Here is a 21,448-nt window from a genome sequence, read left to right as displayed (position 1 = left end):
AAATTGGAAGTGAGAATTAAGTGGATAAACAAACTATTTTAAATGGTCTAAGGTTCTGACAAAAAATTTGATTCCTTTTAAAAAGATTTGATTCAATACAAGCACAATCCTAGTGTTCTGATCCAGATTTTCTGTTCTCAAACAGTAAAACGCTCATTTTATTAAATCCTGAAGGACTCATAAATGTAAACTTCTCTCTTTTCCTGTTTTAGCAAAAGAAAGTTTAAACATATTATATACACTCTGTGCACAGAATTAACATACCAAGAAGCCAGTGTAAACATTTACAGGAAAAAAAAAAAGTAGGACAGTCAGTGCTTAACTTGACCTCTCCTTGGTCTCTGAATCACAACCCAAGCTGGAAGAAGTGTTCAGATATTAATGGACGTACATTGCTAAATGTATGTTCCCTAACATGGATTTTCTAGGCAGGTTTACCCACATTATAGAACCAAATCTCTCTGTGAATGGTTCCCTGCCAATCCTGCTTCCTTTGTAACAAATCTCTACCAGGTGTTTGTCCATGCATCAGACATAGGATCCAATGGGACAGGCAGACGTTGTATTGAGAGATTTTGTTGTATTGCTTTCCTAAAGATTCTGGGGTTGGATGATCCTTCCAGTAGGCAAATCCAGTGATTCATTTCATTATCCTTAAACTCAGCGTCTCGGACGGGATGTACTCAAGGCAGCTAGCCCTCCCATCACTTGTAACACCGGGGCTATGCATGCCAGCTGAATGAGAGCTACTGCGGGTATGTCCTCCCTGCGCTGGAATTCACAGCTCCAGACAGTAGTGTTGATGTACCTAAGTGTTCTAGATGCCCAAGTCTATGCAAGACTAGCTTTATTCAAATACGTTTAGTGGAGACAAGTACAACACTACCAGGATCAGGGTGCATGAGAGACATAGAAATCAGATCCTGTCATTAAGGTTACTCCCCATAATGGTTTGTCCATGTACAAAGTAAACCTCCTACCCCTTTGCCTAGCAGAAACAGCCTTCCCTATTTAAGTCAATGCGCTGCCACCTGGTTAAGAGTGCCTAGATCACTAGCCAGAGGTATACGCACCATGTCCCATAACCTCAGCAAGGCAGAGCCTAGTATGGAAATTTAGAAAACAGATTATTAAAAAACAAGTTTACTCTTAGTCATCTTTGTGGCTTATTTTCCAATAAGACCTCCGTTCATATGAACAGAACATGTTACAAGTGCTACTGGGCTGAATGTTAAGAACGGTTTCCCTGACAGATCTGGATTTCTGCCCTGATCACCATTAAAAAAAGAAGTGCAAGATGAAATTTAGGTCTGCAGGACCAGACCTTCAGCTGAAGCTCAGCAAAGTCTTACCTGACACAAAGCAACCATGATCTGCGAAGCAAGAACACCCTTCTCATTAATGGTACTTTTATATTTTTATCAGAAAATGCAAAACATTTTGATTAGCTCTTATTTTAAATATTGTCAAAATGTAAGTAAAGAACTTTGGCCCATGTTCAACAATAGTCCAGATAAGAATGAGGAGGAACTTTGAATTGATATATTAAAAAGTCAGGCCTTGATATAGCTTAGCGGCATATAGAGCTACGACAACATGTCACTTGACATTTAATTGTCCCTTGTCATTTGAGTAATACAAAAAAAGACACCAATTGCTGTTTCATTGTGCTTTTTGATTCACTGATAAAAAACTTGAAATGTTTAAAAAGGAGATTATAATTTTAGGCTTCCTTGGGCATTCATGAGTTCAGAAATATTAAAAACCAATTAAATCCTAAAAGAAAAAAGAAAAAAATTGAAAGTGGTACTTCAAACATCAAATTTGTAAGCAAATATTATGTTAATGATGAAGTCTGGGAACTGCTGCCTTAGCCTATTCCACACAGTTTAGTAGATCTTAGTATCAAGCAGTTTTTATAGAATATCAGGGTTGGAAGGGACCTCAGGTGGTCATCTGTCCAACCCCCTGCTCAAAGCAGGACCAACTCCCAACTAAATCATCCCAGCCAGGGCTTTGTCAAGCCTGATCTTAAAAACCTCTAAGGAAGGAGATTCACCTCCCTAGGTAACCCATTCCAGTACTTCACCATCCTCCTAGTGAAAAAGCTTTTCCTAATATCCAACTTAAACCTCCCCCATTGCAACTTGAGACCATTACTCCTTGTTCTGTCACCTGCTTCCACTGAGAACAGTCTAGATCCATTCTCTTTGGAACCCCCTTTCAGGTAACTGAAAGCAGCTATCAAATCCCCCCTCATTCTTCTCTTCTGCAGACTAAACAATCCTAGTTCTCTCAGCCTCTCCTCATAAGTCATGTGCTCCAGCCCCCTAATCATTTTTGTTGCTCTCTGCTGGACTCTTTCCAATTTTCCCACATCCTTCTTGTAGTGTGGGGCCCAAAATTGGACACAGTACTCCAGATGAGGCCTCACCAATGGCAACTAGAGGGGAATGATCACGTCCCTTGATCTGCTAGCAATGCCCCTATGTATACGGCCCAAAATGCCGTTAGCCTTCTTGGCAACAAGGGCACACTGTTGACTCATATCCAGCTTCTCGTCCACTGTAACCCCTAAGTCCTTTTCTGCAGAACTGCTGCCTAGCCATTCGGTCCCTACTCTGTAGCAGTGCATGGGATTCTTCCTTCCTAAGTGCAGGACTCTACACTTGTCCTTGTTGAACTTCATCAGATTTCTTTCGGCCCAATCCTCTAGTTTGTCAAGGTCCCTCTGTATCCTATCCCTACCCTCCAGCGTATCTACCACTCCTCCCAGTTTAGTGTCATCTGAAAACTTGCTGAGGGTGCAGTCCACGCCATCCTCCAGATCATTAATGAAGATATTGAACAAAACTGGCCCCAGCACTGACCCTTGGGGCACTCCACTTGATACCAGCTGCCAACTAGACATGGAGCCATTGATCACTACCCATTGAGCCCGACGATCTAGCCAGCTTTCTATCCACCTTATAGTCCACTCATCCAGCCCATACTTCTTTAACTTGCTGGCAAGAATACTGTGGGAGTCCATATCAAAAGCTTTGCTAAAGTCAACCTAAATGTTCCCTTTCCTCAGTTTCATTCTATTACCCTTAGTTATGCCTCCTTGTGCCCCAACTTCTTTCTCATCTGACCCAATATCTGAAGGACAAACATCAAGAAAGGTCGACCCCTTTCGTTACTATGCTAAGCAGTGACTTTCCCTTTTCTCTTCAAATATCAATACCTGGACAGTCCTCTGTGGACTCCCTTCAGTGTCTGTCTTTGGTACGGATATCTGGAACTGAATGAAATAATTCCATGAATGCTTGCATCCAAGCTGTATGAAGGATTATGATCCTTCCCTGCTCTGAGACATGGCCCATGCAGCCTACAATTATAGGGCCTTTTTGGCTGTCATATCATCTTGCAATTTCACATCCAATTTACTATCTCCCATCAAGCTAAAGTTTCCACTGGTCTCTAGGTTTCTCCCCACCACTGTTTCTGATGTTTCATTTTATCCCTTTCCTTCTTATCTATTTTTCCCTTTTTAAAGTTTATTTACCCCTGGAATTTCAGCTCAGTTTCCTTTACAACACAGTGCCTTTCCATGTCCCAAAAACACAGCAAATGATTCTTCTATTTCACTGTAGCTAGGTACAGTAAAGGCTGTACTATTGAGAACAGCAGACATCAATGCAATATCCAATCACTTAAGTCTTTATGTATGGATTTATGCATTGCCTGCATAGAGTTTCATTGCACAAGTTGTCAGAGGAAGCTGGAGGTTTCGGCAGCTGGACAGTCAGTTGTTAGGGCTTTTAGCACACAATGTGTGGGACTGTGGTTTAAAATATTAGCTGGATGTTCCTGCTATAATAGTCAGTAGTGAAATAGATAATACTGAGTAACATTTAAGCTGCCTACAGAGCCAGGAAGGAACCTCTCCATCAATTTAATCTCTTTGCAACCATGAAAGGTAGAGACATTAAGTGAAAAAACAATTCCTCAGCAAGGGGATGAAATTCTACATAATACATGGGGCGACCATAAAATGGTTAAGTGAGAAAAAATTAAGAAGGTACCTCCACAATATTACACCTACAAGCTTCCTGTAATTTCTCAGTTTCATGATTCTCCACTAACCCTCCAAAAGACAGCTGCATCAAAATATTAGACACTCTTATACAGAAACAACTTACCAAAAAAGTATCAAAAAAGGTGTTCATATACATTTTAAATGTCAGTATATACTTCAGCACATTAAATACCAGAATAGACACTGCAGCAGAGGTGGACAAATTCAGCTCCTAATGACTATATTCAAAAGTGCATGCTCATAAATTAACCTTCGCATGAAAGCTTAAATGTAAAATAAAGAGAACCTGCTCTTGCTTTCCAGGATGAGGAATGAATTTCTAATCGCTAATAATGTATCTTTTGAAAGGTGGAAAAAACTTATTGGGTTGTCACAAAATACATCTTCCAACCTTATTTATCTGTATAAGCCAAACATATTATTACCCTTTCAAACAATGTGACCTTCAACAAGGAAATAAAGGCCACTTGGACTGAAAGGTCAGTTGTGTGTTTTCTTGGTTTGGTTTATGCAGCTTCAAACTTACTGATAATTTCCCAATGAGCTCACACCCTACCAACAATTAAGATGTACAGTTTACTCAAGAGACATTTTACATCCTTTATGGTTTTTAAAAGGGACCCTGCCCTTTTCTTTTCTTCAGACCCCTATAATTCTATTTAACCTTAGTAGGATCTTCAGGGTAATCCTACTAAAAGCATTTTTCCCCACCAATTAAGGACTAATTATGGCAAACGCCTCCTTAGCTTACATCTGTCAAGCAACTTGAGATCTATAGATGAAAGTACTAAGCACTGATTCAAATTGGGGATAATAATCTTGTTTTTAACGTACAATTTCAATGTTTTCTGTCAAACTCCCAGGGCAACACAGTGAAATAGTGAACTGTGGCAAAGCAAATGAGACAAATGAAGAGAGATTGACTGTTTGGTGTTAGTCAAGGAGTACACTGAAAAGATTGAATACTGAAGAGTCTCAACGGCAGTGAGAACCTCCATTACAAATGCTTGCAAATGGTCTGCAATGCACAGTTGACCTACCACTAATCCCCTGCAGGTCTATTTGACACTAATTATAAGAGCACAGTTTATTTAGAGTTGTTTCGTTTCAAGATCTCTCCCTCGTGATAACCGCTGTTGTGCATTTTTTAAATATTCCCCACAGTATTTTTGGCCAGTGTAAGTAAATACAAGAGTTTTTAAAATATGAGTGATGAATCCCACGTGTGTTTTCATACTCCAAAATCAGGCTGTGTCTCCACCAGTTGCCTTGTCAGTATCTGATATGAAGAAAGAGAAGCCACTCCTATGTGAAAGAGTATTTGCCAGATGTTCCTTAATCCATACAAGTAAATGTTGCATAGACAAATGGAGAAAAACAATACAAACGCCTTCATCTTCCTTGATGAACCGTGGAACAAGTACAAATAACACTGGAATAGCACCAGAGAAACAACGTTAGCAACATCAAACTGAATATATACAGACAAGGATCACAGTTTACAATTACTGGCACCTATGATTTAGGGATGCACACAACAAGCTTAAAGCTCTTTTCAAGTCTTATCTATTATAAGACCATCCATCCAACAGAAGTGAATCGGTGGCCTCAATCCAGATCCTACTGAACAGGTATCGTATCCACAACAAAAGAAACCCGCCAGCACAATTGGCACCCTTGTTGATAGTCTAGAAAGGATTAGCAAGAATTAAACAAGTATGAAAGCTAAACTACGTTCTAAGACTCAGATGTGAGCCTTGTAGGTTAAGGCTGAACCTCAACGGCAGGGAGATACGAGGCAAACCTATACTCACTGCTGCTGTACCTATTCTGGGCATAAATAAAGGGCTAAATTAACAGTGATTTTATCCCAGAATTCACTTTAATATTACAGGATATATAGTTTCTAACAAGAGACTCAGAGCAAGATTTAAACAAAACAAACCAAAAAATTCCCAGTGCAGGTTCAGTCCACTGGTTCAGTATATTTTAAGTGTCCTCCTATAGTGGTTGGTCCACATAACAGGGTAAGAGCCTATTACGTGTGCCAGCTAGAGGAGTTTCTTGTTTAGCTCAAGCAGTCAAGACTCACGCTTTAGTCTGCTGGAGGTCCTGGGTTCAAACCTTGCTGGTGACAAGTGGGATTGCTAAATACACAGCACTTTGCACCGAGTATGATTATGCAGGGTCACTTCATGGCGCTGTTCTGCCATAATTTAAGAGGGCAAAGAGCCCAAAACACGATGTTGATTAGCATTTTCCACTCTCAGGTGAGAAGTTAGGAAAGTCAAGAGCGAGCTACTCTATGTAAAACGGTGAAACTGACTGGCATCAAGTTATGGAGCAGATCACGTCTCCACAAAAAATACGAAGTTTCTACTATGAAATACGGCACAAAAAATAGTATAAGCTACATGATTACTTCTCTTATTGTATGTATATGTATCACCCTGGGGTGGGTCACCAGCAGTCAGGACCAAGGGTAGGATCTCTGGATCTATAAGCATCAGACTCTACTTCCTGAGTTAAGAGACCCAGGCCCTGTTTTCTCAAAGCCAGCAGCAGATCCAAACCTCTAAGTGGTCCAGCCGTTAGAGTAGACAGAGAACCACAGTAAAAATGGGTTACACGTGTACCAGAGCGAGGAGTTGTTTCACTTTAACTGCCTCCCACCTTATTTTGGCAGAAAAATCCAATGAATTTAAAGGGCAATAAACGTCAATCACAGTCAGAGAATCAAGCCAAGCTAGAAGCCATGTGGTACAATAAAGGACTAAGCCCAGAATACTAAGTTCCTGAAATTCTGTGATTGGACAAAACACAAATCAGATATTAAAGGTACATTTCATTATCAACCTAGGGTAACCTAACATGGCAAATAGTTTTCTAAATATTTCTAGCATATCAATCACCACACAAATACTGAAAGTGATACTTTACTAATTTACATTTTTGCAAGGTGTTCTTTGAAAGAGGTCTGGAGTTTTATTCACACTTAGAACTTGATCTTTATGCCAATTATAAAAACTTTGAGGTTTTTAAAGGGCAATGATGCATTAGCCTAAATCCAAGACCTCAGCTCCTGGAAGAAATAATACTTCACCCCTCTTGGAAACCAGTCATCTCTGTGCCAAGACTCATTTATCACAGAGCTGCATTTGGCACTTTACAGCAAAGATGCACTGTATCAAGCCTGTAATTACTATTTAACAAGGGTCAAATTCTGCCCTCATATTCGTGCTACTTCACTTAAATCAGTGGAATTGAGTGGCTGTAGTGACAGAACACAACTTGGTCTTCCGATTAAACCTTAGATTATGCAGAAACCAACGTGGCATTTTATACACAATAAATATATTGGCTCTTTCCACTGTAGATTTGAGAGCGTGTCCAAAGTAACTCCTCATTTGAAGAAAGGGTGAGCTGGACAAACAGCAAGGTTTTTAAAGCATTTAATAGTTTAAATGTTAATTTGTTATAGTCTAGAATTTCTCTATTTTAGCAAGGAAGGTTAGTTTCCAAAGACGAGACTAAATAGCAATGTTGATTTTTCCACCCCCTAAAACGGTGGTCCAGCCAAACCAGATGATACAGTTTAAAATTTCAAGACTTATTTTTAAATAAATTGGAGCATGTAGTTTTGCCCATTTTCAATCCATTTACCCAGTTATGCAAAGTCCAAGTTCCTCAAATAATTGACCTCAATTCAAGCACCACATGACCCTGAAATCAGGATGAGTGCTGTTTCATTTGTACGTTGGCTTGTTTAGACACGAGCATTCATCCATTGTGTCCATGTGAATCAGAAAATCAAGAACGTAATTTAGAAAATGAATATGCCAAAGCTCTAAGAAATGCCACACATGAATGCTTGTTCTTCCACTATACCGCACAAAAGATTCCTCAAATTCTTGCAAAGCTCTCAGAGAAGAGAAGGCGGTTTTGGTTACCATTTGAAATAATGCAAGAAGAAATAATTATCTGGTAGCTACCTTAAAAGAATGAGGAGATGAGGGCTGCACATGCTATTAAAGAAGTAGATTGGATATTGGGCCAAGCTCATGATAAAACAGCCTGGAAACAGGACCAACTCCCACAGAGATTTGTCTCTAAGCCAAGTTCAGCAGTGATGTGTAGAAAGTAAGTTACAAATCTTTGTGTGAGTTGTGCCTGTTTATGCCAAAATTGGTCCACAGGTAGTATTAAATTGCAGTAACATATTTTTGCACTCCATCAAATGCCAGATCAGTGTAAGTTACACCATTAACATTAGCAATTCCTTTTACCTACTGACTAGGAGTCCGTTGCAATATCCAACATGACTGCAATGCAAAAGGATCTTCATATATGACCTCATGATTGTTTATTGGCAAAAAGAGAGAGGAGATTCTGAATGCAAGAACAATGGTCAAATACACAGCTGGGTGACATAAAAGCTATTTTGTAAACAGATGTGCATGTGGCAGGGTGTTGGGCAAGAACTGCTGGCTCAGCCCTCTGTCATACCAGCCCCCATTAAGGGAAGTAAACTGGAGCTGGCTAGAGAAAACCTGCAACTAACTGGGAGACAGCTGCCCACCCAATTATCCTGGGGCTATATAAAAGGCTGGGATGAAGGAAGCCAAGAGGAGGAGCAAGGGAGTGGAAGCAGAGCAATAGCTCTTCCCTCCTGGGTGCTGACACTACAACCCAAGCGGTGTATGATGAAAAGATGGTGGGAGCACAACCTGTAAATAAACGGCACCAGTGGTTATTGAAGTCCAGGGACTCTGAGTGACTGTCAACACAACAGGGGCAGGAGCCAACAGGGCCCTGCTACAGTGCATAATTGTCATTTTACAGATAGAAAGACGAAGGCTGAGAAGTTATGAGATTTATTCAAGGCTGCACTGAGTCAATGGCAGAGTTAGAATAAAACTTAGCAGGCCCTGGATTTGTCTCAGATTCACAAACAATTTTGGTGATTCACTATACATTATGGCAACGAAACAATGGAAAAAACAAGGACTGTGCTATAGTATCTTAAACGTTTTCTAAAGAGAATCTTTAAGTGTGAAAGAGTTTTAAAACTAGTTAATATAATTAAAACTATGGCTCAAGGCTTTTGAAGTTTGTATGACCTCGCTTTTTCAAGCGGTTTAAAGAAAACGCTACAATGCTGGAATAGCACAAAGCATATCTATTGCTGTTTTGGGGAGTTTTCATTTAATTAGTGGTTTGTGTTGGGGCTACTTTAAACCAGAATAGTTCTTGAGATATCTGTACAATGAAGAGGATAGATAAACCTACAGCTGAGGGGTTGAGAGGAGCGATTTGTCAATAGGTGCATAATGGGTTAGAAGTGTGAAGGCTCCATTTGTAAACTGAATCTACCCAATGGCCAATTTTTGCTCTTGTGTCATGTATGCATCCAAACGCAGAATTTCACCCAGTGAACAGCCAATGTGCTTCTGAGTCTCCTATTCTGCTCATTGATCGTACTCAACAAATGTTTGTTAGATGCAGCGCAGTAGATGAAAAATGTAGGAAGAGTGCCAGAGCACAATAGCTAAATTGATCATACCTGAAAAATGCAGGCTAGAAAAGAAAGGAGAAATGCTATTACATTTCCAATTCCCTCGTAGTCTTCCTGTTTGGGGAAGATAACAAAGAAGAATTTTTTAAGAGTTACTGAGTTTTAGTTGATGCAAAGTGCTGCTTGACATTTTATAGAAGTACTTAGTACCACAGTAGAATGAGAATATCATAATTGCAGAATACAAAGTCAGACTGAAGTTAAATCAAACAAAATTTCATTGAACAAAATACCAGAAATTGAGATGTATGGATCAATTTATGCCACAAAATAAAAACTGCGAAACACTAAATGATTTAGACTTTTTTTTTTTTTAAAAGAGGTACTTTATGCTGATTCCACAATACATTTTCTAAATGGTATAAAAATGCACTATCAAAACAGACATTTTAAAGTGGGACAATATGTCCACATAAAACCCTTCCAGGATGTCAAAAGTAAGATTCTCCTCCACTTTTCAAATGAACTACATCACTCCACTCCCTCCAGGGAAAAAAGATTTTGCAACATGCCCTGAAGCTCAAAAAATTCAGGCTCTGACAGATCAGAGTGCATGAAGTATATTCATTCATGTGAATAATGCTCTCCGGATAAACAAAGCATAACTTGAAAAGCTATGGTGTGCAATAGCCACTGATGATCTGATACCTGTATAACTCTAATCCTCCCCTCCCTGCCCCCACAGTACAACTCAAAAGTCAATAAAAGGTTACCTGAAAAGAATACTCCGCTAGATGAACTCCTCGAATGAGGTTCAATGCCCCGCACATGATGTTGAGAACAAGGGACAGAATCCCCAAAGGAGTCACAGGTTGCATTCTGTAGATAGGGGCTTCAGATAAAAAAAAAAAAAAAAAAGAGAGAGATACTATTGAAAATTAATTCCAATTACTTCATTCCTTTTTCATAAGGTAACTCAAATTCAGTCGAATTGTGGGTTGTATATTCAAGGCCTTGTGTACTCTCTGGCAAGTTGGACTTTAGTTTTGTGGCAAGGCACCCACAGTTTCTGTTGCACTGCATTGCTGAGTTCTCAGGGCACCTGGAAATTCTATAGCAGCTACCAATAAGCTGAAGTGATTTTTAATGGACTGAATGATAAGATTAGTCCATTAGCACTTGCATTATGCATCTGGATATTAAGTGTCACTTATTTTATGCCACACCTAAATTTTCAATTGCCAGCATGCTACAGATTTTTGTATTGAAGATACTGCACTTCCTTGTCAGCAGAAAAGCCGGAGGTTTTGGCATCCAGAATTCATGGCAGGTGGCTTACAGTTCTGGCACCCAAGAAGCAGTTACAGCTTTTGACACTGGAGAGGAGAAGTATCTCCTCTTTGCTGCTACTTGCAGGCAGAGATAACTTTACACATAGGGATGGAAAGGGGCTTTAACTCTTAGGGTGCATCTACACTGCAGGATTCTTTTGGTGGTGTGTAGTTATACATACCTGTATAGGCCTTCCAGCACAGGTATCTATAGCAGCATAGATATGTTCTCTACTGGCCCAAGCTGTGCCTCCCATCTACACTGCAGCATCCCGCTGCGGAGCCCTTCCACACTGCAGGGAAAGGCTCCAGCAGAAGAGAAAAGGCTCAGCATTTCCCCACTGCTCCTCCTTTCCAGAGTACTTCCTCCCTGCAGTGAAAGGCTCTGGCAGCAGCTGAAGTCTTTCCACACTGCCTGCCCTCTGCCCGACTTTCACTGCAGTGAAAAGCACACCGTGTCCACTCTGCACTGCACAGCTTCACGAAAAGTGGTGTGATGTGTAGACCTAGCTTTAGTTCCTGATCCCAGCAAACCCTCAACAGCTGCACTGCTGGTACCCACATCCAAAATCGATGGTTTAAGCACCTTATCTGCCAACATTAACCTGCTCTTAGGTTTCAGAAGGAACTCCAGCACTGAGATGAGTTGGCTAAGTTCACACCTCAGATATTGAGCTCCAATTCTCTCTAACACCAAGATCCACTAGATGCAAGAAAGAAGAGAAGGGTCATCAAGAAGTCTCCCCCATTCTTATGATGTTCTGGCCTCAGCCCAGATATAGCCAGTAGCTGGCTGTTATCCCCAGACTGTGTAGCATAGAGGAGCTCCACATTGCACCCTCACCAGCCACTCATGCCTGGAGGAGAGGGGGACAGAGGCAGCCAGCACAGGAGGTAGCTCCACTAGCTTTTATGCCATCTGAGAATTCCTCTCTACCAGGTAGGGTCTCAGTTCAGCAGCTGCGGCTGGATTCCAGCATCTTTGCATTGCTAAGGTAGCAAAGAGCCTATAAGCAGGGAAGATAATGTGGAGCACCATTTTATGCTCATTGCAGCTTCAGGAAGACTAAACAAAATAGACAGTTTTCCATATACCCATAAGGGCTAGAAACGTATTTATAAAGCAGCAGAGAACGGAACTGCAATCATGAAAAATACAGAATACCCAAGTCACATATTTAAGCATTATATAAATCTATACAAACAATAAGTTTAAATATTAACTTTGTTAATATCAGACTTAAACACACAAGAGCAAGGAGTTAAGAGGCAGCAATTCCTTAATTGGAAGGGCCTCAGAAACAGAAGTAATCTTACTCCACCTCAAAAATACACACTAATAGCAATATAGGGATGCAAAATTATGATGATGTATGTTTTATAGCACCTTTAATCCAGCTGTCTCAAAATGCAGTACAAATATTACACTTCCCCAGGACAGGAGCTCCCCTATAGGATAAATGCATATCACTGCATTTCACTCTTTAGTGGAATGCAGCAGCTGTTTAATACAGTGATACTGAACAGTTTAACGCAGGAATTTCATCCAAATAAAAAGTCTTATCCTATAACAGAGGTTTCCTTGACAATATGGGTTTACAACAAGCTTCAATGCTATTTGAATACAGTGGTGTGAATTAGTGCTAATAAATGGCTATGCAATTAACTCATCTGGCACGCCCCCATACACCTGCTTTTATTTCAGACACTGCTGTGGCAGCAGCCACATTAATTTTGTTATGCAATATGTCAGCATCATGCAACATTATTGTACACAAGCGTCCACTGAAATCAACAGTGCAGGTATCTCAGTCATTTAAATATGACTTTGCATAATAAAAAACAGCAAGGAAATTTAACATCTAAGTGACTCACTGAAGAGTGTTTAGTCTGATAAGCAGCACCAGCATGTTTTATTTTCTCAATGATCTGCACACACACTTTACTGTACATTACTCTTGATGGATTAAGTTTTACTAAAATAAGCAATAGTGCATATTCCTCCCCCCCACAATTTTCCCAAAAAGAGCATTGATTCTCCCGCCCTCGTCTGGCTATCCCTTGATTGCAAGTCGCCAAGTTTGTTCATGCTGATGACATATGCCTTGGCACTCCGTCACACCCCTTCACACACCAAAGAGAGCGTTCTAAACACAGATATTGTGGCTATGACCGATTGTCATCAGCTGCGCCTAATACCAAGTGGAAGTAAGACTGTGTTGAGTGTTTTCCACTTACATCACGCACAAGTGGGCAGAGAGCTGAATATAGTTCTCAATGGTCAGCGAATAAAGCATGATTCAACCTGGTCCATCTAGGTGTCACATTGGACAGAACTCTCACATATCATGACCATTTTATAAAGACAGCGACTAAGGTCAAAACACGCAAACCTGCTCTGAAAACTGGCCGGAATGACATGGGGTACCAAAGCCCAAATATTACACTCTTCAGCTGTGGCACTGTGTTATTCAGTGGCAGAGTACTGCGTTCAGGTATGGGCTGATTTGTCTCACACAAAGATTATTGTCATACAACTTAATTCCACCATGCATATTATTTCAGGCACACTTAAATCTACTCCTCTACCATGTCAGTATCAGAGGGGTAGCCGTGTTAGTCTGGATCTGTAAAAGCAGCAAAGAGTCCTGTGGCACCTTACAGACCAGGGGTCGGCAACCTTTCAGAAGTGCTGTGCCGAGTCTTCATTTATTCACACTCTGATTTAAGGTTTTGCGTGCCGGTAATACATTTTAATGTTTTCAGAAGGTCACTTTCTAGAAGTCTATAATATATAACTAAACTATTGTTGTATGTAAAGTTAATAAGGTTTCAAAATGTTTAAGAAGCTTCATTTAAAATTAGATTAAAATACAGAGCCCTCCGGACCGGTAGCCAGGATCCGGGCAGTGGGAGTGCCACTGAAAATCAGCTCGTGTGCTGCCTTCAGCGCTTGTGCCATAGGTTGCCTACCCCGGTTATAGACTAACAGACGTATTGCAGCATGAGCTTTTGTGGGTGAATACCCACTTCGTTGGATGCATCTACCATGGTTACTGGTTCTCTGCAATATTGCTTCACTCAGTGTCTGCAGAGAGGAAAGCATAGCAAAGCTCCTGATGACACTGCAGGATATGCCACATCCACTGTTAATTAAAGACTTGTTTAATCCACCACATGATCGTCTGTCCTCACATTGCCCGTTGAGGGATTTACGGTAGAGGACATGTGGTGAGCTCCGTGGGCTGCAGGGAAAGTGACAAATAATTATCTTGTCTCGGACCCCAGTCAATGTCATCCCGGGTTTGATTTATCATGAAGGCAATGGAGCCTTCTGAACTAGCTTCGTACTGACATGGAATTTGTGCTGCAGCAAAATTTCAGTGGCATTTTATAGACAGTCCACTATGTTAAACTCCACCAGAGAGGTCCTTTGGGGCCATCTGCCTGTCCCAAGTCAGGGTAAAGGAGGAGGGTTGGGCGTGGGGCTAGCAACTCCACCCCGTAAAAATCAGCTTGCTACAGAAACGCCACTATGTTAACATGGGCAGCCACAAACTAGGACACATATTTTGAGGACTGCAAAATGACTCAACTTCCTGGAGGTCTTCATGCCTTGAACATCATTGATAAGAACGCTGTGGCTTGGCTTGACCGGACGGCATATGCCAAATAAATAAATAAATAAATACATTGCCAAGATTCACGTCAGAGCCAAACAGGAATGGTCAATAACTAATATAAGAGTAATTCTTCCCTGCTTGAAGTAAGCATGTCATCAGCTTCCAGTCCCCAGTGAGAAACTATGGAAGCCACATATTGAGACTTGAATATGATGAAGAATCTAGATTGGAAAATTTACAAATTCGAAGTTCTATACAGGAGGCAATAAGGGTTAATATCATGGGAGAAAAAGAGTGGAGATTGCTATGCCTGATCATGTGGGGCTGGTTTATTTCTGACTAGGAATTGATCTTTATACCCCAAGACAAAAATTTTAATTTTATTCCTATATAAAAAGTCTTAGGCACTCATAAAAGTTGTACCACTTACAGTGGTACGGCTTATTCCCATATTTAAGAGAATAAACCACGCCAGAACTTCACCGGCTATATAAACACCATCAAGATAGAAGTTAAGCTTTCCAGTAAGACAATGACCAAGGGAACAATGCATGCACCTTGCTAGCAAGAACTGGGTTCAAGCATTGTTCTTTAGCATGGTGCAAAAGGGGTTCCCCTCTGGCCAGAGTAAATCAGGAGTAAATGGCTAGACTACACTCACCTTTCCTACATTAGAAATAGGGAGTCAGAGGATCTGGTCACAACATGGCTACAAAGTGTAGATAGGAACTAACCACCTCCCTGTGACAAGACTAAAGCCTTGGACAGTACACATTTTTACCTGTTTACAAGGACATGATTAGGTCCTGTCTATACTATAACTTTCAACCTTACTGTAATCAGATCCCTTGGCTTTGTGTTGTAACCAAGTTTCCTGAGTAGCATAGTTGTAGTGTAGATAAAGCCTCTGTTTCCTTCTAAGCTAGAACAAGCAAATTTTGGAGGCAGCAGAATGGGATTCAGTCACTGCTTCTGTTAATGACAGAAAATGAAAGACTGAGATACAGAGAAAAGCCAGAAAGGCTGAGTCAAGCAGCGGTAGACAGATGAGGCTGAAAATGGTTCTTACAATAAGGATGAAACAATATGCAGGAGTATCTGGGTTTGACCACTGAAAAGAGCCAGAGGCACAAACCTAGATGGAAAATGGAAGGAAGTAATAAAGAATCCTGAAGTTATGAGAACTGAATATTTAGTTCTGATCATTTGTTCAGGTCTAGCTTGGAATTTTTTACTGGTCTAGAAAGTATCTGTACTAGTTCAGAGTATTTCTAAGCCTAGCAGGTCATAAGATATTGTCCTTTCACATGTGGTTCTGAAAATTGATCACTAATATAACTTGCCAATCAAATCTGCTTGGTTTATAAATAAAACAAATGGGTTTTTTTTGTTAGCCGTACAGATTCACCCTGAAATAGGCAAGTCAAGCTGTGTTCTGAGTTTTTGCATGGAAAGACGATACTTTAAAATGTAGCTATTTGTTTTTCAGTGTTTGTTATACAGTGTTATCTGTGTGAAAGCTCTCCATGATATTTATGTAGATGTTTATCATAACTGTAAAATAGCTCTAATTCTGGTTTTTATGTATAGCAACTTTAAATGTAAGCTGTTATCTTGCCTGGCTACTGGGGAATAGGGAAAGGTGAGATGCTGTGAAACAATTCAAGATGGATAATCTTAAGTGAGACATCACCCTGCGGTCTCATATCTATTCTTTGAATCATTTTCTTCCTTACTCTAAAATAAATCTTCTAGACTGGAAATATATTTTGGGTCTTTGTTTATGGAACACATGATATAATGAAGCTCTTTCTCTTAAAGAAAATTAAAGCCTCAACTTGCTTAAATGCAGGGGAATGTGCAATTTGTAATTCCAGTTATAACGAACTTCCATAGAGAAAATGATTTATGGTTAAAGATGAACTACTATAAGTACTTCATTAGTTTCATTATCTATCTGCTATAACACAAGGGTTTCTGTCCTCTTCATCATGATGAAAAAGCTAGCCTTGAACAGGAACTATTTGTCTGAGGTTTATATATGTTAAGATGGGTTTCTCATTTCAGAAAAACACAACGGGGATTTTTAACTATTCATCATAGGTTAAAAGGTAGTTATCAGAAGAATTGTTGACATAACCCACCCCCCCAAAAAACCTTTGTATGCCAATAACTTACCAGACCCCATGTGCACTTCTGTGTACCCATTAATCATCCCGTTCATCACCTCTATATCCTCTAGTTTCAGAAGCACAGGAGGATGGAACTTCAGCTCTTCCTGAATTTTCTCCAGCCTGTTCTTCATTTGAGAGCAACTTGTGTAGTTGAAATGGTATTTCACTTTCTGAATAATATTATCTATAAGAGGGTATCAAGAAATATTTTTAATTAAACACTGGGATTGTTAATGAGCTAATTGATATCCCGGCTTTTACTATCCCGTTTTTTTAACCCTAATTGTAGCATTTCTAAAATGTTATTGTTTACTGTTTGGGTCACATACTTTGCTTTCTATTTGTTGTGTGGAGCATCTATCACACTTCTGGATGCTGTAACACACACACTCACCATCCCAGATATGCTTAAAACACGGCTTTACTCTGCACATAGAGATGACCTAACCATGGTTTAGCAGGGTCTATAAATCACAATGAAGCTTTGAATGCTGTAATGTCCCATCTACTCCGCACAACTGAACTGTATTTTAACAGTGCCAGGGATTTTAGTTTTACAGTGCAAGGTGGGACCTACTATTCAAAGTCACAGCAACAACTTCTCAGACCAGGATGCACAGGGATTTTCCTGAGACTTGTGCTACAAATGACTCAGACAAATATTCATAGAATATTAGGGTTGGAAGGGACCTCAGGAGGTCATCTAGTCCAACACCCTCCTCAAAGCAGGACCAATCCCAAGACAGATTTTTGCCCCAGATCCCTAAATGGCCCCCTCAAGGATTGAGCTCACAACCCTGGGTTTAGCAGGCCAATGCTCAAACCACTGAGCGATCCCTCCCCCCGTAGTTAGATTTTATAACAGCGTTCTCATACAAAAATATCCCTCTCCACAGGTTTGAGTCAAGTGCAGAGCACTAAAACTACAACCTACAGCAGCATCTCAGTAACAATCATCCACATCTCCAGAGTTGGAGCTCCCCATTACGGATATTGCTAACTGTTCTCTAGCCTAGCTTACTTGCTTATCTCTATACTATGAAGGGTGAAGGTTTTGTTACATTATTTTTTATAATAATCATGAGTAATGAAGCAAATTAAGTGTAGAAGCATATTTATAAAGAAATCTGTTTTTTAAGTGCAGTGTAAAAAAAAAAACTTAACTTAAAAGGCAATACATCCAAACAGTAAGTTACAACATGGTCATTTAGGTTGATGGCAGCTCCTACAGAACAGCAAGACTACAGAGTGCTTTATGACCCAGAGTGCAAAGCATCAGGCAAGGATGGGGGATTTCAAGCAACAACTACGGGATCATATTAGTGTTGCAATATCCCAAGAGTTAAACAGTTACAAAGATCAATAACTACTAAGGCAATAGTTCAGATCTTGCAATTTATTCAGTGCAACTTAGATCTAGAAGAATGTATAAAAGATCATGCAACAGCATAAGAGGGGAGGGAAACATGATACTGAAAATGAAAAATGCAAGGAACCAAAACTTTTGCATTTTGTTTTCTTAGTACATGGCCAATGTGTGATTAAAATAAGCTAGAAATCCCTAGCCAAAATGCAGGAGAGACAACAAAATGCAAATTTCAACATAGATTTATGAAGAAATTAGAATGTGGCTGGCAGACAATTCGCTCACAATGCAAGAACTGCTGCATACTGTAGTTTCCCTTTAAGCATCTCTTTCTTCTAAGCAAGATCTGAAATCTCTTGTTCAGAACTGGACGTTAGTATATCAACCCATTTCACCACCCTACCACTCACAGAGTATAGATATCTCACTAATGGAACCAATCCTACAGAGCTAGTCATATTTTTCCAGAGATGTGATGTTTACAAGGGGCCCTAGTTGGTAGGTGAAAAAAAAAGCCATTTATTTATGTCAGGAATCACAGGTGAGAGGACACCCTGTATGATCACAAAGTGCTACCTGAACCGAAGCTACGTGGAAAGTGAAACTGTCTACCACGCTGACCTGCGTCATCTCACTGTTTTCTGTGCTGCTCACACGGTCTTTTTCCCAGTTTTGTCTTATACTTAGATTGTAAACATTTTGGGGCAGGGACTGTCTTTTTGTTCTGTGTTTGTACAGCACCTAGCACAACAGGGCCCAGGTCTACGACTAAGACTCCTAAAAAATATCACAATGTACAGTTTCATATTATTATATAAATATTTTTCGTACACCCTTCTCCTGCCACATAAAGCCACCTTGTACGATCAGGAATTAGCATGGCTCCTTGTCATTACCAACCTGTCTGCTCATTTAATTATTTCAAATATGATGCTCTGTACAAAGGATTCTAACAGTAAGAGAGTAAATCTACAAACCAAATTCAAGAAAAGCATAGGGTCTGGTAGCCAAGCTTATGCTCGTAGAGTCATATGAAGCAGAAAATTTCCATTGGAGCTCCTCCAGGAAACAAAATGCCATGACGGTTGGGCAACTGCTGGTGCAGATCCCCATGCAAGCGATGTCCCCAGAAGAATGAAAACTGAAAAGAAGACATCCATTTTAAAAATCACAATTAAGAGGTATTAGAGTTATGCTGGACATCAACTGTACGTTACACTGTACGGTCTCTTAAAAATATTTATATCTTGGCTGCATTAGTTGGGAAAGAGTACTGAAGAAAACCATCTGGTTTTCATCCCAGTTGTAGTTCTATTTTAAAAAAATATACCAATCTCTGTATGCAGCAGCAATTTATTTATAGCCTTTATCCTCCATACCTGTTTATGGTACCTTCTCTATAAAAGGCACTAGAGCTAAAGTTATCACCATCACCTGACAATGCTGAAGATTAAACATAACATGAAATTCATGCCTTGTTACACTGGCTTTGAAGAAAAAGCAATTAAAACTGTAATCTTTCCTTTCTCAATTCATTCAATCTAAATTCATAGCCACCCTCCACGCCACCAAAATTATTATACATACAATCACTTATAGTTCAGGTCTCCAATAACCAGCCCTTACAATCTCTAACCAGGAGTGCAGTCTCAGATGTGAGCTCTGATCACTTAAGAAATAAAATCCAACCAATTTAGATTATACAAAATTAAACAATTCATTAATAGTCCCTTTTGCAAATATCCAGAACGTGAGATTTATATTTTTCTTACAAATTAAAGCTATGCTTTTTCTAGCAATGGAAGCAGATGTTATTTTCTAAAACCTATAGTAGACTAAGCCACTGTGCATGAAACGAGAAAGCATTTTCCTGTAAAACCGGTTCCTCAATTTCTTGTCCATAATTTTTAAGACCCAACAATCTACAATTTAAGTTTTGTGAGGCAACATTTCTTGCTCCTGGCAGGGGAATTTTTGTGGTTCCTCAGGTCTTATTAAACTGCTAGATAACTATTTGCTGCCACTGTGTGTGTCATGGCATATTTATCTGGAGGGGTTATGGGATCCTATTGGCAGGAGTCTCACCAGTTCTTCTGCCACCAGTAGGATTTTCAGACATACCTATGGAAGTTGTGCGAGACTCCCACTGAAAATCCATTGTTGTAAGTCTGAGCAAAATGGCCCTGTTCACTGGAGTGATTTCTGATCCTAGGAAGCACCCACATTCATGCATAAAACAACTGGCACTATTTAAAAAAAAAAGTGAATTTTCATCATATCACTCTTGCTGTGTTAGGTAGGAATTGCATGGCTGAGGTGCAAATCAAAATACTGGATAATCACAGGTCCCACCCAGGAACGTTGGTAGCAGTTTAAAATTCAGACACATGGAGTGGGATTTTCATAAGTGCCTAAAGGAGATGGGCACACAAAGATTGGTCCAATGGAGGAAATGTAGTGAAAAAAAATAAATATTGATCATTATGTAAACTAAGAGAACAACATATGGGCTGCAGAACAGAGAAAAGGAATTTTGTAATATGTGGTCAAGACTAGGATCCTTGAAGTATTATTTCTCAGACATGGGCATTCACCAGTCTGGATGGCTCGCATGGGTCAGACACAATGAAGAGGGCTTTCCCGTCTTCTGAGTTCTGTCCTGTATTGAGACCAAACAACTACCAGAAGCTAACTTTCATTCACGAATGACCTGGGCTGGTTCTCAAGCCTAAGAAAAAAGTAGCTTCCCATGATTCAATGGGAAGGGAATTTTGATTATCAACAGCCCTGAGTAGTCTTGCAGGTCAAGTTAAGTGAGGAAAAAAAACCTGAAGAGCCTATTAAAACCATTTTAAAATCTAATTTAAAAAGTATACTCTGGTAGGATTATTTTTATTATAAATATTTTTGTCTTGACAAGATTACCTTTTTAAATGTACAATTTAAAGGTAATACAACTCACATGACTGCGAATGAGGAATTTGAGATTAGAGAAAACTCGTCTAGATGTTATAGTGATGGCTGTTTTAGAAATGCTTAAGACAGAAAGAGTTTCATTCCCATAAAGAAGTGGGAACACCAACATGAAGGATAGGGAGGGGAGAAGAGCTGCAGGTTGGAAGCAAAAAGATAGCAGGAGGAAATTAGTGGTAACGTTTATATAACAACATGATAATGCAAACACTCATTTTCACATAATACTGAAAGTTCATGTTATACCTGTAGCACATGTTCAAGTTGCAGTTATATTATAGGATGAAAAAAAAAAAACCAACAAACATGATAGCCAACCCTTGAAGTTAAATTAATCCCAGCAGGATAAACAATTCTGTGAAATTAAGACCAAATGAATGTGGTG

At 39.8% G+C, this 21,448-nt stretch overlaps 1 protein-coding gene across 4 annotated transcripts in view; it reads right to left on the bottom strand.

Annotated features, from left to right (window-relative positions):
- Positions 1-21,448, bottom strand: part of SEC22C (SEC22 homolog C, vesicle trafficking protein) — a 32,463-nt gene that overhangs the window by 4,323 nt on the left and 6,692 nt on the right. For 3 of the 4 annotated variants that reach the window (XM_039525514.1, XM_039525515.1, XM_039525513.1), the window contains 5 exons: positions 19,068-19,231; positions 16,729-16,908; positions 10,370-10,488; positions 9,645-9,710; positions 2,930-5,513 (listed from right to left, as the gene is read on the bottom strand). In XM_039525514.1, the coding sequence (XP_039381448.1) occupies positions 5,313-5,513; positions 9,645-9,710; positions 10,370-10,488; positions 16,729-16,908; positions 19,068-19,231 (730 nt within the window). In that variant the 3' untranslated portion in view covers positions 2,930-5,312. Of the gene's footprint in view, positions 1-2,929; positions 5,514-9,644; positions 9,711-10,369; positions 10,489-16,728; positions 16,909-19,067; positions 19,232-21,448 lie in introns of those variants that run through there. The other variant, XM_039525516.1, reaches the window with a different exon arrangement.

This window comes from Mauremys reevesii, linkage group 2 (genome assembly GCF_016161935.1).
Source record: "Mauremys reevesii isolate NIE-2019 linkage group 2, ASM1616193v1, whole genome shotgun sequence".
Classification (NCBI taxonomy): domain Eukaryota; kingdom Metazoa; phylum Chordata; order Testudines; family Geoemydidae; genus Mauremys; species Mauremys reevesii.
This window is presented reverse-complemented; position numbering and strand designations above follow the sequence as displayed.